We start from the raw sequence: 14713 nt of genomic DNA on the forward strand, positions 1-14713 counted from the left end.
CCTTGACTTCGCAGGCGGTTGGTTCTGTCTTGGATCAAATGTAAGCACACATCTATACTGCAGGAACCTGAGTGTGAAGGGGGAGCCCCCCAAAGCAGCCAGGGAAGGACTGGCATTGAGAAAAGACTTTGTTCAATCCCATCCACCCATTCACGCCTCCACTCACACCCTGGAAGAGTTACTGGACCCTGTAATATGCCGTGAATGACATCATGTGGTTGGGCTAACTTTTCTCCATCTTCTGTCTTCTGTACGGAGTCACCCTTGCTGTGTGTGTGGTAATAACTGTCGTGTGCCAGAAGGAAGGGCATGGCATATGTGCCCCTGTCTGACCTCTCTTCCTGTGCAAGAAGGAAATGTGATTCACCCAGGCTGTGCCTTAAAGGGCTGGAGTGGGTGGGATATGCAGTGGCGGGTCTGGCCCTGGTCTGTGAGAACACTGTTGGAAACCAGGAAGCTGTGTTTATCTGAGAGAGGTGCCAGGACACCAGAGAGGTCAAAGACGTCCAGTCCAAGAGAGAGGGAAGTAATGCATTTAGAGTCGAGAACCAGGGGGTTGGCAGAAGCAGCATGGGCCAGGGTGCCTCCATGTGGTTGCCACTGGGGTTCTACAGGAGAGCAAATGGGTGGGGGGCATAGCAAGGGGTCCTCGGGAGCTTTGATGGCTTCTTCAGCAAGAGTTGGAAAGTGGGCAAAGTTTTCACTGTTCTCAAATGAAATAAGGGCCAGAGGAACTAAGCAGAGGGATGTTAGGATCCAGTGGTTCCCAGCGTTTGTTTACTTGTATCTCAGCACTGTTACTAGGCAAGACACACCCATCAGAAACATTGTGGGCGATATGCACTCTCTCTACCCACTTGCACTATGGGGATAAGGAAAAGTGGAGGGAGAATACGGCAAACGGTCACCCATGGGAACCTGGGGTGGATTCACACAAAGAGGAAAAAGTCTTGCCCAAGCTCCGCTCTTCTCCCCCAAGAGTGAGTTTCCCCTTGTTGAGGAGCACAACAGAGGATGGATGGAGCGACCGCTGAAAGTGTTGAAGAGGCACGACGGAAGTCAGTCATAACATTTATTAAACATTCACGGTACATGGGTTAGTAGGCAAAACACAGGAGGAAGACGCAGCGGAAATCCAGCAGCTGTCTTCACTTAACTCACAACGATGACATTTTGCTTAAGCGAGAGACACCTGGTAAGCACACGGGGACACGTGCAACCAAACCCTAGCTATACAGATGCGGCCCATTTGCCACTCCGAGAGCATTAGGAGACCTTATGGTGGCGCTTGGGGCATCAGGCGCTGAGACACAGCTCTCAATGCCAGGGCTCCAGGGTTTTGCGCTGCCGCTGAAGCAATGCTACTAGGAGACACTAAAATACCAGGAAAGCCGTGTATTTTGTTTCCTTAACTTGAATTCGTGTTCAGATCAGTAATCTTGTTTAACACGAGGCAAAGGAAGTTGACTTAACAAAAATGTGAGAACAGTATTAATGTGGGGAAAAAATTCATCAGTAAAATCAGATCTTTGCATATCTCATCACAGATTCTGGAAGTTAAGAGCCCCCTGCATCCATCGCTCAAGCTTCTACTGGGTGACAAGACTTTCCAAGAAATTTAATCAGCAACGGCATTTTATCACCGTGTGTGTATGTGTGTGTGTGTGTGAAATATTGTTTATGTTTTTGCCTGCCTTAAAATATTTCAAATGTAGAGTTGGCAGATAAAATATAGGATGTCTTTCTGTGTAGGAGATGCACTTAAAACTGAAAATTACTTTCTAGAAGGGTGTTTCGCAATACGTGGGTTGCAACCCCGTTGGGGTTGACCGACCCTTCCACAGAGGTCTCCTAAGACCATCGGAAAACAGATTTACATTATGATTCATAACAGTAGAAAAATTATAGTTATGAAGTAGAAATGAAAATAACTTTATGGTTGGGGTCACTGCACTATGAGGAACTGTATTAAAGGGTCAGGGCATTAGGAAGGTTGAGAACAGCTGGCTTATCCAAAAGTACACTTCAGCTGCATAGCTGTATTCTTATTAACTAAGTCCTAGAACCTTGTTTTTAAGTCAGAAACTCCAGAGGTTCCTAATAATGGGCGGCGGGGGGGGGGGACTCCTAATTTTTCTTCATTTATTTCCTGATACTGTCAGAGAGTCCAAGTCTTTATTTAGGCAGGAAAAGAATGTAGACTGTAAGACCGAATCAGGTATCACCGACATTTTTATCTCTTACATCTTTTATCATTGCTGTTTTGACTCTGCTTTTTGAGTTGACTGAGAAGGTGACGGTAGTTCCTCACGTAAGACTGAAGTCTGAAGAGGGAATAGTCTGGCTTGACAAGCTGGGTGTGGCGGGCAGTTCTGTGCTCAGCTGTTTCTCCTTAGGGCAGTCCATTAGGCACACCCACCACAGTGAGAAGCACAGCGTGTCTAGTTCTAGAACATCAGGGGCCCTAGCAGCCCCTGCGACTCTTCTTTTCCCTCTTCTGCATGGCAGCCTGGGTCACGGGGCTGTTCTGGCTTATGGGAGGGAGAAGAGGACGCCCGTTGCTTGGATAATTGGCAGCTGGCAGCAACGAACTTTCCTTGATTCATATTTCCTTTTCTTTGTGTATTTTTTTTTTACTTTCTGCATGTGCCTACAAACTGTTTCTATTGAGAAAGTTCATATTAAACCTATTAAGGAGACATGACAGCCTTGTACAAGAAAAAAAAGGATGGAAATGAGAGAAAAGGAGAGACAGGGAGGAAGGAAGCGAGGGACAGAGAGGGAGAGAAAGTGTGTGTATTGGTAGATTGCATTGGCACATGCTCTCTAGAAATGTTCTTCCTGGTGTCTCAATGTATAACTTATTTTTTATTTTTAAACAGAGAGTTCTCAGAGTTAAATGTTTTTCAGCACTAATTTTGCAAAGAAACAAAACTCACACAAAACTCCAACTTTTATGGAGGAATGGTAACACTTGCTGAATTTCAATATCCACTGATAAGTTTTTAACACACAGAGAAGGTGACCATATGTTCAGTTCACACACACACACACACACACACGCACACGAGCCAGTGCGCGCACACACAGTGAGCCAGTTATCAAGAACTACATAGATGGTAATAAAAACATACACACTTTTGGCATTCCAAGTTACCTGTGAACTGAGTCCCAGCTGTCAGTTTCCTTTGGGGCCTGACTATACATTTTTCCACCCTTATCCAAATAAATACAACTCCCCTTCCTACCTGGAGGTCTTTCTGGAGAAGAGGAACAGAAGAAATTACATTGAGGTTTAAACAAGTAGTGGGGTTAGGGTACAAAGGAGAAGTCACTCAGTACAGGTCACCTTCCCTTCTGCCTTGACTTCCCTGACAGAAAACGTGCCTTCAGGCTATTGGCCTTGCATGCTTTTCCCTTTGAGGAAACAAAAATCTGAAAACCTGTCTTCTAGACTCACTCTTTTTGCTTTTCTGATGATGATGGAAACTTACACCTCTGTGTGTTCTCGACCAACCTCTAGATTTAAAAGAGTCAGACTAGTCCCATAGTCGGGAGTGGCCGGAGGAGGTGTGCTTCATCCGTCCTTGGTGGCAGTGAGAAGGTGTGTAGTTGGAATATGTATGGGAAGTAGCCGTGGGTTCCCCGGGAAGGAAAATGGTGGCTGTAATTCTGCAGGAGCAGAAGAAAGAGCACAGCAGCATGTCACTATAGAGAGACCTCACCCGGAGTGTTCCAGAAAATTCTAAAGCTCATCAGGATCTCTACCTCCATTTTCACCATGGACTTGGCAGTGACATTTGTAGCATGAGCCTTTTGGGGCTCCTGTCTCTGGTCTGAGGTTTCTTCTATGGTGAACAAACACGGTGGAAAACGTCTTGTCATTTTTATGACCCCACCTTAAGTTCCTTGTCTCTGTGAAGGATGAAAAGCAGACATTGAAAAGTCCCCACGACAAGTGGGTCTCCCTTCTCCTTCACTCACTTTCCTCTTCCTCCTTTCCCGTTTCTTCCTTGCTCCCTGGTCTCTCCCTTCCTGCTGCAGCGGCGGGCCAGCCGTCATAGCTCAGGGGGGTGGAGCAGAGGTGCTCATGTGGCTGTAGGAATACCTGGTCAGTGATGCCCCTAGGGTCCTCCCATCCTCCTCCTCTCCCACCTCTCCTCTCACCCCTGGGGGACCAGGGTTGGGACAACAAGGGAAGGTGGCCATGAAGCCCAAGCGAAACCGTTTGTTCATGAAGCAGTAGATGATGGGATTCACACAGGAGGAGGTGTAGGAGAGGAGGAGGATGAAGGAGATGGGAGTCCCCGAGAGGTGTTTCTCAGCAGAGGCGGTGTCATACGCCCTCCAGGCGTTGGCACTGAAGATGGGCATCCAGCACAGGAAGAAGAGGACCACAATGACGATGAGCATGCGGATCACGCGCTTCTTGGCTATCAGGTTGGCAGCGGAACTGCTGCTCCTGATGCGGTTGACTCGGCTGCTGCTGCTGCTGCTGCTGGTAGACAGCTGCTGAAGCTCCAGCTTCCGCGGGTGCCGGGACTTCTGCAGGTAACACCCATCACTGTCCTCATATCGGCTGCTGCCGCTGCTCAGCTTCTTCTCTGCATGGGCAAAGTGACATCATTTTATTGCTCAGGACATGTCATGCCAGAGAGAAGACGTGAAGACCCTGATGCCTTCCGTCCAGGAGGCCAAGCTGGACTTGAACTGGAGAAATGGACAGGCAGCTAAGGCTTGTACTGGTTTATGTCAGTATCGGTCTGCGCTAGGTCTGTCTTTACAATGAAATATAAATCATGCATACGTATAGTAATTATAGTAGTAATAAAATCCTACACACAAAGATTGTAAGGCTGAAACTTATTACAAAATAAATATTAACACTCTTCTCCGTTCTTTCTTTCCTGTTTGCTTGCTAAGTGTTTAGATTACTTTTATTGCGAGGACTCCAAGTAACAGAGAAAGTCAACAGGAGGCAGCGAGACTGCGTTATCTACATAGTAAGGAACCGAGGGAGGAGGCAGGGAGAGCAGGAAAAAGTTATGTCAACACAGGTGTTGGGGACAGTTTCAGTGGGCTCTAGAAGGGAGGCAGCATTGAGGGCGAGAAAGGAGTAGCAGAAAGCTGGGCTTGTAGGGTGTGGACCTAATGTCTCAAGGCCACGCGCAGGACAGAATCACCAGAGGGTATCCGCTAAGTGTTTACATTACGGTAAGCCTGGGGGACAGGACCCTCTGCCTGCAGCTGTCATACGAGCATGTTCTCCTTTGATTCCACCCAGGACCCCACCAGGAAATGCCTCCTCATTTTACACACATGGAACTAGGGAAACTGGGTCTCCGGGCTTCCTATGGCACCAAGGTTCAAATGCATGCTCTATATATTCTGAGTCCTTCTAGCTAACTTTTATTTATTTAGTCCATCTAGCTTTTGAGTTCTTTTTGGAATAAACACCCAGTCTAAAGATAGTTACCTTTAGAAGATTTCTTCTGGCTAGCGTCAAATTTTATTCCTTGGTAGAGCTCCAGAGAGATCAGCCCATAGGCCACCACCATCACAATCCCGGGGATGAGAAACAGGATGAGTAGCAGGAATGTTTGCCTAATACAATGAAAAGAAATCTAATCACCAGCGACTCTGGACCTTCATGTTCTGATGGGCAAGAATGAGGCGGGGGCAGCTGGTCTGAGCAGACCCATTCATTTCCAGTGTTTAACGTCCTTGAAAATTCCATGTCTGGAGGTCAGGTCATTAGAACCTGTTTACTTCTCGCTCTCTTTAAAGTGGATAGGAAGTCTACTTGAGCTGGGAAAACGTGGCATCATTCTATGCTCCAAACTGACAAACACGTTCAAGGCTAACAGCAAAACCGGCAGGAGGCTGAGGCAGGAGGCTTGCTCAAGTCCAGGAGTTTGAGGTTAACCTGGGTGACACAGTGAGACCCTTTATAAAAATGAGTAACGTGAGCAACAAATAAATAATGAAGTCTTTAAAAAATAATGGGAGCATATGGCGTGGATGTCCAAGGTGTTGAAATAATAAATATGAAAATACTTCCCACCCAATGAGGACTAGTGCTGGGTTCTACAGCCGAGGCTAAGCTCTGTACGTGTGTGTCTCATCCTAACTCACATAAGAACCTTTAATGTAATTGCTGTTATCTGAGCACCTATTGGAGACAGGAAAAAATTGAGCCTTGAAGAGATTGATGTGCCCGAAGCCAGACAACTAATAGCAGAGGTGAGATTTGAACCCTATGACATACAACAGGCTACACAACTTGTTGACTCTACAATGGGAGCCATTAGATGCTTAGGTCAGAAACCATGGGAAATCTTTCAGTTTTAGCCAATGTAACACTTGCCACCCATAAATCCTCCTAAGTATCCGTTCTCCATTCCCGCTGCGAAGCTGGTTTGGTGGCCCACAAAGTCTTAGGCCTGGAAGGATCGAGCTATGCTTTCTCTAAACACAGTTGGGGTTGAGGATTCACAGCCTCCTGCTCTGGGAGTCTGGTCCCTAAATCACTTTTGCAGTCTGGCATGTGTAAGCTACAGATGAGACCATACAGTTGTCAGAGGCCAGCAGTGGCTCGGCCATTTCTCATTGCAATTGGACATGTTTTGATAAGTCTTGGATAGCCTTCTCTTTTGCAGTGTAATGCTGTTTTGTGTGCCCGTTGCTTGTTTGAAATGAAAGGAAGAGGGTAAGGAAGCATGCTCTGGGTTTTTAGCCACTCTGGAATGTCTACATCCTGTTTCTAAAACAGCCCTCTAATTAGGAAACGCAACCCACATTTGTGTTATCTTTTCATTAAAAATATTTTTATGACTTCTTATTTGAACCGTATAGCTGTATATATATAACCTATATAAATAATGCAGATTTAGAAAAAAATCCGTATTATTAACTCCTTTAGAGATAAAGAACTGGTACTTCAAGGGGCTGAGCAAATTTCCCCAAGGCTATTTTGCTAGTAAGCAAATGAACCAGCATTGGAAAATCTTCTCTTCTGGTAAGCTATTCTGGGCAAACACAGTGCTTATAAACACTCGGAATCGGGTGTCAAGACAGCTTTGCTTTCCACCAAGCCTGATAACCTGTGTTTAATCCCTGGAACCCACGTGATAGAAGTAATCCTTCAAGCTGTCCTCCAGCCTCCACACACGCATGATGGCACATGTGTACCCCCCACATTCATATACAAAGAGGTTGATGTTTTTAAAAACACTAGAAAAAGCTACATAAGATTTTTTTGGATATTGGTTTCTCATCCATTCCTTAGAAAGTCATAACTCTGTAAGTCAGCCAGTCTGAACTCCTTGGGGATCATGGAGATGCCTAGGCATAGTGGTTAAACACAGAGAGAGGCGTTGGCCCCTCCTAGCTTTGTGGGTTTAGTCACTCTGGAACCTCTAAGTCAGTTTCCTTATCTGTGAAATGGACATTCCAACATCACCTCATCTAGAACCGGTGTTGAGGGTCTCGGTTTCCCACTGTGTACTCTTCCTGTCAAGCTAGAATGACCCTTCTCAGGGGGTCTCTGAGGCCCCACACTTGGGGGACTATGGGCCTCTAACTTTCTGGACTGTGAGCTTTTTCCTCAGTGGTGTAGCCACTTGTAGGATGTCCATGTTCCAGTAAATAACTTCTTATTCAGCTCTGTAAGATCTAACTTGACTCTGTGGGTCACACGGAAAAAGGAGGCATGAAAGCAGGAGGGGAACTTGTTGTGGGGAAAAAGGGGTTCAGCCAGAGATGGAAGGGATGGGAGAGGAAATGGGAAAGGGGGAAGACAACTAAACTTCATTATATAAATGTATGAAACTGTCAAAAATAGTAATAGAAAAGGACCCTCCTTAGCAAGCCTCCAGGCCACCTGTCCCATAGCCATCTGGCACGGTGTTCCCGTCCCTCGAGAGCACCGCCTTACCAAGATTGCTGCATAGCATCGCTTGGCAACAGGAAGCGGCACATATTTGCCGTCTGGTTGTTATTTTTCGTAAAAGGCACCAAGTTGCTGTAAATGGGATACGGAGTCATGATGGTGAAGGAGAGGCACCAGGTGGCAGCGATGACCTTCAAAGCGTGGGACTTCGTTTGCCAGACGCGGGACTGTAAGGGTCTGCAGATGGCGCCGTATCTCTCCAGAGAGATGGCTACCAGGTTGAAGGTGGAGACACTCACGGAAGTGCCTGGGAAGGAGCATAGACCGGAACACGGAAGTTACTCAGGCGTTGACTCCGATTTAGCTCAAGTGTATCAGAGCTGCAGTTTAGTATGGTGTGGAAATGCTCAAGGGGTAAAGAAATACTGTGTATATTTTTGAAAGATGATTTAGGGCCAGCTTTGGGCCGAAAAGGACGTAAGGCAGTTAAGCACATGTCTTTGCCAACACATCTCACTGCCCAGTTTCAGAGAAGTTTATTGGCTTTGACTGGCAATCTAACTCCAGCTTGGGCTGAAGGTATTCATTAATTAATAAACACGGGGATTAAAAATAAATTGCCATCCCACAGAAGGGCTTCTTGGAAACCTAGAGAAGAGTTGTAATTTTGATCACGACCATGGAGTTAAGTAGACCTTAGAAGGCAAAAATCGTCAAGGACTCCATGATGTCAAAAGGTCACTGGGGTGCTGAAATTTCTAATACACAATTTAAAATAGAGAAACATTTTTTAATATAAACTATCTGTTGAAAAACTGCATAGTAAGAAAAGGTAACAGAAAAGAGGTTCTGGGATGAACTAACGGTTCTGGGTGGGAGAAGCAGGTCTTTCCAGCCGACCAGCCTTTGTGTTTCATAAAGCGGGTGTGTTTAGTGCTAAGAGTGGGAGAGAGATGAATTGCGTCTGCTGTAACGCATTCACACGCACGCAGTCCAAAGGAGTCCCCACGTCTCCCGATGGTGTTGGGAGTGCGTGCTTACTGTAAAAGCTTATCCTTTAAGCTCACTTTAGAGCCTTAGGCTCTGAGAACTGTCACCAACTGAGAACTGTTACCAACAGACTTGAAAACAGTCAAAACTTGACATTCTAAAACATCACTACTTACCAGGATAGATAGTAACCATGTATGTTTTTTTCTAATACCTTTAAGTAAAGCCTTTTGGGGGTGGGATTCACTCACTGTGTCTTACTGGACTTCCCTCTAAAGAGCCTATGACATGTAGAATTGAAAGCACAACTCTAAGCCTCAGTAAGTGTGTTCCGTACAATGGGTCCACAGTCACTATAAACTCACTGTCAATCACATCCTCCCCGCCCCGGCCACACACAAGTAAGGTGTGTGATGGGTTTTGTGAGCAGTATTGTTGAAGGTATTACAAAATAGAGGGTAGGATCTAAATCACCAGAATTAGAAATTACAGGCCTGGTGGGGCATGCCTGTAATTCTACCACTTGGGAGGCAGATGCAAGAGAATCACCTCAAGTTCAAAGCCACCTAGCTACACAGTAAGTTTCCAGGTCAGTCAAGACAGCATACTGAACTCCATTCAGGCCTCCCACTTCACTTCAAACCCCAAACCAATACCAAACAACAAGAAAAAGTAAATTTAACAAAGTAAGCTCTCGTGACATTCCAAATAATCCCAGAATTATTTTGCTGTTTAATTTTGGCTATTAAAACTGGTCTAAGGTGAAATTCACACAGCACAGAACGGACCGCCTCAAAGCAAACAACAATCCTTGGCCGTCAGAGCCGCGTGACTCTGTGAGCATTTCTGTTAACTCTCCTCCCTGGCTAAGAGGCTCAAGCAATGTGTCAGTCAGACGCTCACAGATGGACCCCAGAAGTTAATGAGCTCAGAGCAATACTTCATGGTTAGGTCATTTTTAAGGCATTAGAATATGGTCAGGGGTCTTGAACACAGATGAAACATTTTTGGTCACTAATATGGGGCCATGAGGGTCAGAGATTCATTATCATTGTGTCTTCCTGTGGATCCTGAACACTCAGCTGGGAAAAATAAAGGTTTGTTTGTTTGTTTATTTATTTATTTATTTATTTTTGCTTTAAAGTTTTCTTGTCTCAGAAGATTGCCCTAGTCCTACTCCGTGTTATCTGTTTTACACAGTTTGGGTCAGAATCAAATATCTTCTACATACACACACACCGTACATCCCCTACACACACACATACACACACACATACCCTTTACATCCCCTACACACACACACATACACACACGCCTTACATCCCCTACACACACACATACACACACACCTTACATCCCCTACACACACACATACACACACCTTACATCCCCTACACACATATACACACACCTTACATCCCCTACACACACACATACACATACCTTACATCCCCTACACACACACCTTACATCCCCTACACACACAGATACACACACCTTACATCCCCTACACACACACATACACACACATCTTACATCCCCTATACACACACACCCCTCACCCTCTTCTTCCTCGTTGGTTCTCAGAATGGGCAAGGGACAAGGCAGTGTGACAGAGAGGAGCAAGGGATATGTATCTGTCTAGGGTTAGGAGAGCTACAACAGCTGGCAAGCTGAGCGCTGAGCTCACCACTGTGGTGCCTGCTAATCTCAGTTCAAACCCCAGCCACCATGCTTCCCCTGACTTTGTGAGACAGGGAAGAGTTGATGCTAGGTCTTTACCAGGTGGTTGAGGAACAAGATCATGGAACTAAAGTGCTCAGCCAAATATCTGGCACATAAAAAGTACTAAAAAGTAGCTTTGTGGGGTGTGTTATAATTGCCACTATGTTTGGTATAAGCAGGCAAACCAATAAGGGACTACTTCATAATCCATGGTCCTAAGGAACATATTCGACTTCTTATTAGGGACACACACACACGCGTGCGTACATGCGCGCGCGAACACACTCTCTCTCTCTCTCTCTCTCTCTCTCTCTCTCTCTCTCACACACACACACACACACACACACACACACACACACACACACACACTCTTGGCCTAATGTGCCCTCATGCTTTGAGAGAATCATCTGGAGAGTGAATCCTGACAGAAGAAGCTAGACTGAGCTGAAATGGTTTAAAACAGACTTCGTTTCTCACAGAACAAGAAACACAACAGCCAAAAAACCCTGATCCTATGCACCTGCTCCATTCCAAGAAACCTTGACCCAAGCTGGGAGTTAATTGGAATACAACCACCTGCCACCAGAAAGGTATAGAATGACTTGATGTCACCTAAGAATTCTTGTCCTTCCACAAAGAGGCAAGCCCACTCCATTTCCCTGCGCTTTTGTATCAGCTTCGGACACACACTTCCTGGCAAGTAGGAGGACTGTAAAGAGATCACTTGTGTCCGTGTACGTGGGCCCAGACAGACAGATGCTTGGTGTTTAGGAACCCAGCAGGGCCCCTCTGCTGTGACTGTCTAAGCAGGGCATGAGAAGAGCCCTGTCAACAGCCACCGGCAGCGACTCACCCATGAAGTAGGTGGTGGTCTTGCACATAGCACTTCCAAAGATGAAATCCTTGAGCAGGTTGGGGATGAGGTTGAAGGGCATGCAGAAGAGACAGAGCATGAGGTCACTGACAGCCAGGGACAGCAGGAAGATGTTGGTGACCGTCCGCATCCTCTTGTTCCGAATCAGCACCGTGATGACCAGCGTGTTCCCCAGCACACTGAGGAGGAATATCAAGGAGTAGAGGAGAATCTGCACGGCAGGCTGCCACTCTGCAGAGGAACAGGGAAGAGTTGGAGGCATGGTGGGTTAGGAGCGTGGACTGATAAGACCTTAGACCCCCCCCCCCGCCCCCAGGGAGTGGTCATTTCTGATGGTGTCCCCCACTGGCGTGCTTCACTGAGCCTGAGTATTCCTGTACGGGCTGCATTGCAGACACAAACCCAGGGAGACACAGGACAATCCAATTGTTTTTTCAAAGGTTGGCGTGTCAACAGATCACCCAGGAGAGCAGTTTTTCCTAAGGACAATGCTCCTGAACGGTGATGGCTTTCTTTCCCTGAGGCTAAGCATTATTTTGCTTTAATCGCCTCTTCATGCTGGGATTCCCCTAAGAAAAGGCAACCTCTACCCCTGACAATGCCTTTTCTGTAATGCCTGGAAGTCCCAGCTTCCACACTTGGCACCCTTTTCTTCCCACAGCTCTTCTATGCGTTTGTCACCCCCCCTCCCCAATCCTGCATGAGTCCCCAACTCTCTCGTGGGAATAATACGAATATTCGACTGTAGATTTCTCTCACTCTTTTATCCAAACTTCTGAACATACAACTTCATTTAGCTTTGTCTCCCAGGGATTTTGTACACGCACACACACACACGCACACACACACACACATACACGCATGCACACAGGCACACGCACACACACACTCACACACACACATTAGTCAGCCTTGCTGTAGCTATTATCTCCTTGACTCCGTAATTTTCTGAACTCCAGTCTCAGCTTCCAACACCTACCTTTTGAAGGTTGAGGTTGATCCAGGCAGAAAAGAGTCTCATTTTCCAGGCCGAGTTCACAGGGGGGAGTGATGTTGCTCCCATTCATAAGAAGGCTTTCGACCACGTCCATGCTGCTGCTCTCTCCCAAGTGCTGGCGAGCTGGTGAGTGGCTCACTCCTGGTTCATTCCTCTAATGACTGGAGAGTCTCCCAGAGGCAACCTGCCGTGGAGGGGCAGGGAGGGGGGGGGGATTTCCAGGTGTGGGCTTTGCAGTCATTCCTAAAGGCAACTCGAGTTCACCATTCTCAGACCGGCTGGGCAAGCGTGCCCACTCCTGTGGGGAGAAGGCAGCCTGTACAAGGCAAGCCTGCTCCACCTTCCAGGTCCACCCCTCCCATTCCTGGGCCAGTCTGAGGCCCTGAGCATAGGCAGCCTGGCTGCATATTAACCCTTCCCAGAGTGGGGCCACATCTACACACACACATACACACACACACACACACACACACACACACACACACACACACACACGGGGGTGGAGAGAAAAGGAGAGAGAGAGACGTCCCAATTACCACTTCTCCTCTCTGCCTGTCATTGTCCCAGACATATTCAGAGTGAAGCCTGAACTGTCTGAGTGAGACAGCATCAATTAACATGGTAACAGATCCGATAATGCAGACCGGCAGGACTAAGGGACACAGGGGGACTGTGCCTCTATCTCCTTATATAAAGAGCAATTAGTGCCTTTTAGCTTTGGAGTCTTGCCCAGCAATGTGTATGGAGAGGCTTCTGGGCGGTTGTTAAGGTGTTACCAAGCACAGGGCAATGTCTTGTGGTCTCTGCCCTTGTTAACCAGGAGCTGGGGATTCTTTGGAATACAGATTCCTAGGTCCTTAGTACGATAGAAATCAGCAAGATTTCTCAGTCACTTACAATTTTTTTTTTCTGTTTTGCTTTGTCCACCCACCCCAGACCTGTTAACTGAGAGCCAACTGTTTGCTGTGTATTTTTCAAGCCTGTCAGGAAACAAATCCACCCCAGAGGCTGTTAAGGGTGGAGAGGGGAATGAGTGGGAAAGAATTAGACCCCCCTGGTGGGGGTGGGGAGTACTAGAGGTGCGGCCTGAGAGGAGACGAGAAAGCTTCCAAGCAGGAAATAGGGTTTCTCTTGCAGAGGTCACAGCCGGTGCAAAGGGCCTGAGGCAGGAATGAGCTGGGCCTTGAGGAACACAAGGAGGAATAGAGAAGGGAATGTCAGGAGACGTATGGTGAGAGACCTACCTATTCAGGGGCCTGGCCTTTTCAGGAGTTGTACAGTATTTAAAAGTCCCTCACTGTTTGCTACACAACTGATCTCAGTTTGAACATCTGAGAACAGGGAACACACTAGGATTTATGTTTCTTTCTTTCATATAAATTTATTTATTTAAACATCCTGGCTACAGTTTTCCTTCCCCACTCTGTTCCCACCCCCAATCCACTCCTCTTCCATTTCTGTTTAGGAAAGGACAAGTCTCCCATAAGTATCGACAAAACGTGGCCTATCAAGTTGCAGTAACACTAGGTACCTCCCATGTCTTAGGGCTGGGCCAGGTGACTCACTATGAGGAATAGGTCTCAAAAACCTGTACAAGAGCACACAGCCCCTGTTCTCAATGTTAGGAGCTCCACAAGAGGACCAAGCTACACAACTGTAACATATATGCAGAAGGCCTAGGTCAGTCTCACATAGGCTCTCCGGCTTCTGTTCAGTGTCTGTGAGCTCCAATGAGCGCAGGTTAGTTGATTCTGCATTTTCTTATGGTGTCTTTGACTCCTCTGGCTTCTATAAACCTTTCTTTCCCTATTCTGCAAGATTCCCTGAATTCTGCCTACTGTTTGGCTGTGGGTCTGTGTCTGTTTCCATCAGTTACTAGACGATGCCTCTGATGACAACTGGACTAGGCACCAATCCGGTCACAGATGTAGTTCAGGCTATGTATCTGCTATTGCTAGGCGTCTTAACTGGGGTCATTCTTGTAGATTCCCTTGTGCTCAGTTTTTACTTGACCCGAAATGACTCTCCCTTCCAGTCACTCATAGCAGTTTTATTTGTAACAGCCAGAACCTGGAAACAACCTAGATATCCCCCAGTGGAGGAATGGATAAAGAAAATGTGGTATATTTACATAATATTACCCAACTGTTAAAAACAAGGACACCAGGACATTTGAAGGCAAATGGATGGGACTAGAAAAAAATCATCCTGAGTGAGATAACCCAGACACAGAAAG

The 14713-nt window shown here is 46.6% G+C and overlaps 1 protein-coding gene across 1 annotated transcript; it reads right to left on the reverse strand.

The window, feature by feature from the left end:
- Window positions 1–4016: 4016 nt before the first annotated feature.
- Window positions 4017–12638, reverse strand: Cckar (cholecystokinin A receptor). The gene is made up of 5 exons (XM_050150228.1): window positions 12460–12638; window positions 11460–11711; window positions 7937–8198; window positions 5477–5604; window positions 4017–4604 (listed from the first exon to the last, which is right to left on the reverse strand). The coding sequence occupies exons 1-5, from the start codon at window positions 12569–12571 to the stop codon at window positions 4066–4068; spliced, it is 1293 nt and encodes a 430-aa protein (XP_050006185.1). The 5' UTR covers window positions 12572–12638; the 3' UTR covers window positions 4017–4065.
- Between the last annotated feature and the right edge of the window lie 2075 nt (window positions 12639–14713).

Source organism: Alexandromys fortis, unplaced genomic scaffold, assembly GCF_014885135.2.
Source record: "Alexandromys fortis isolate MF-2015 unplaced genomic scaffold, M_Fortis_MF-2015_v1.1 scaffold_0, whole genome shotgun sequence".
Classification (NCBI taxonomy): Eukaryota; Metazoa; Chordata; class Mammalia; order Rodentia; family Cricetidae; genus Alexandromys; species Alexandromys fortis.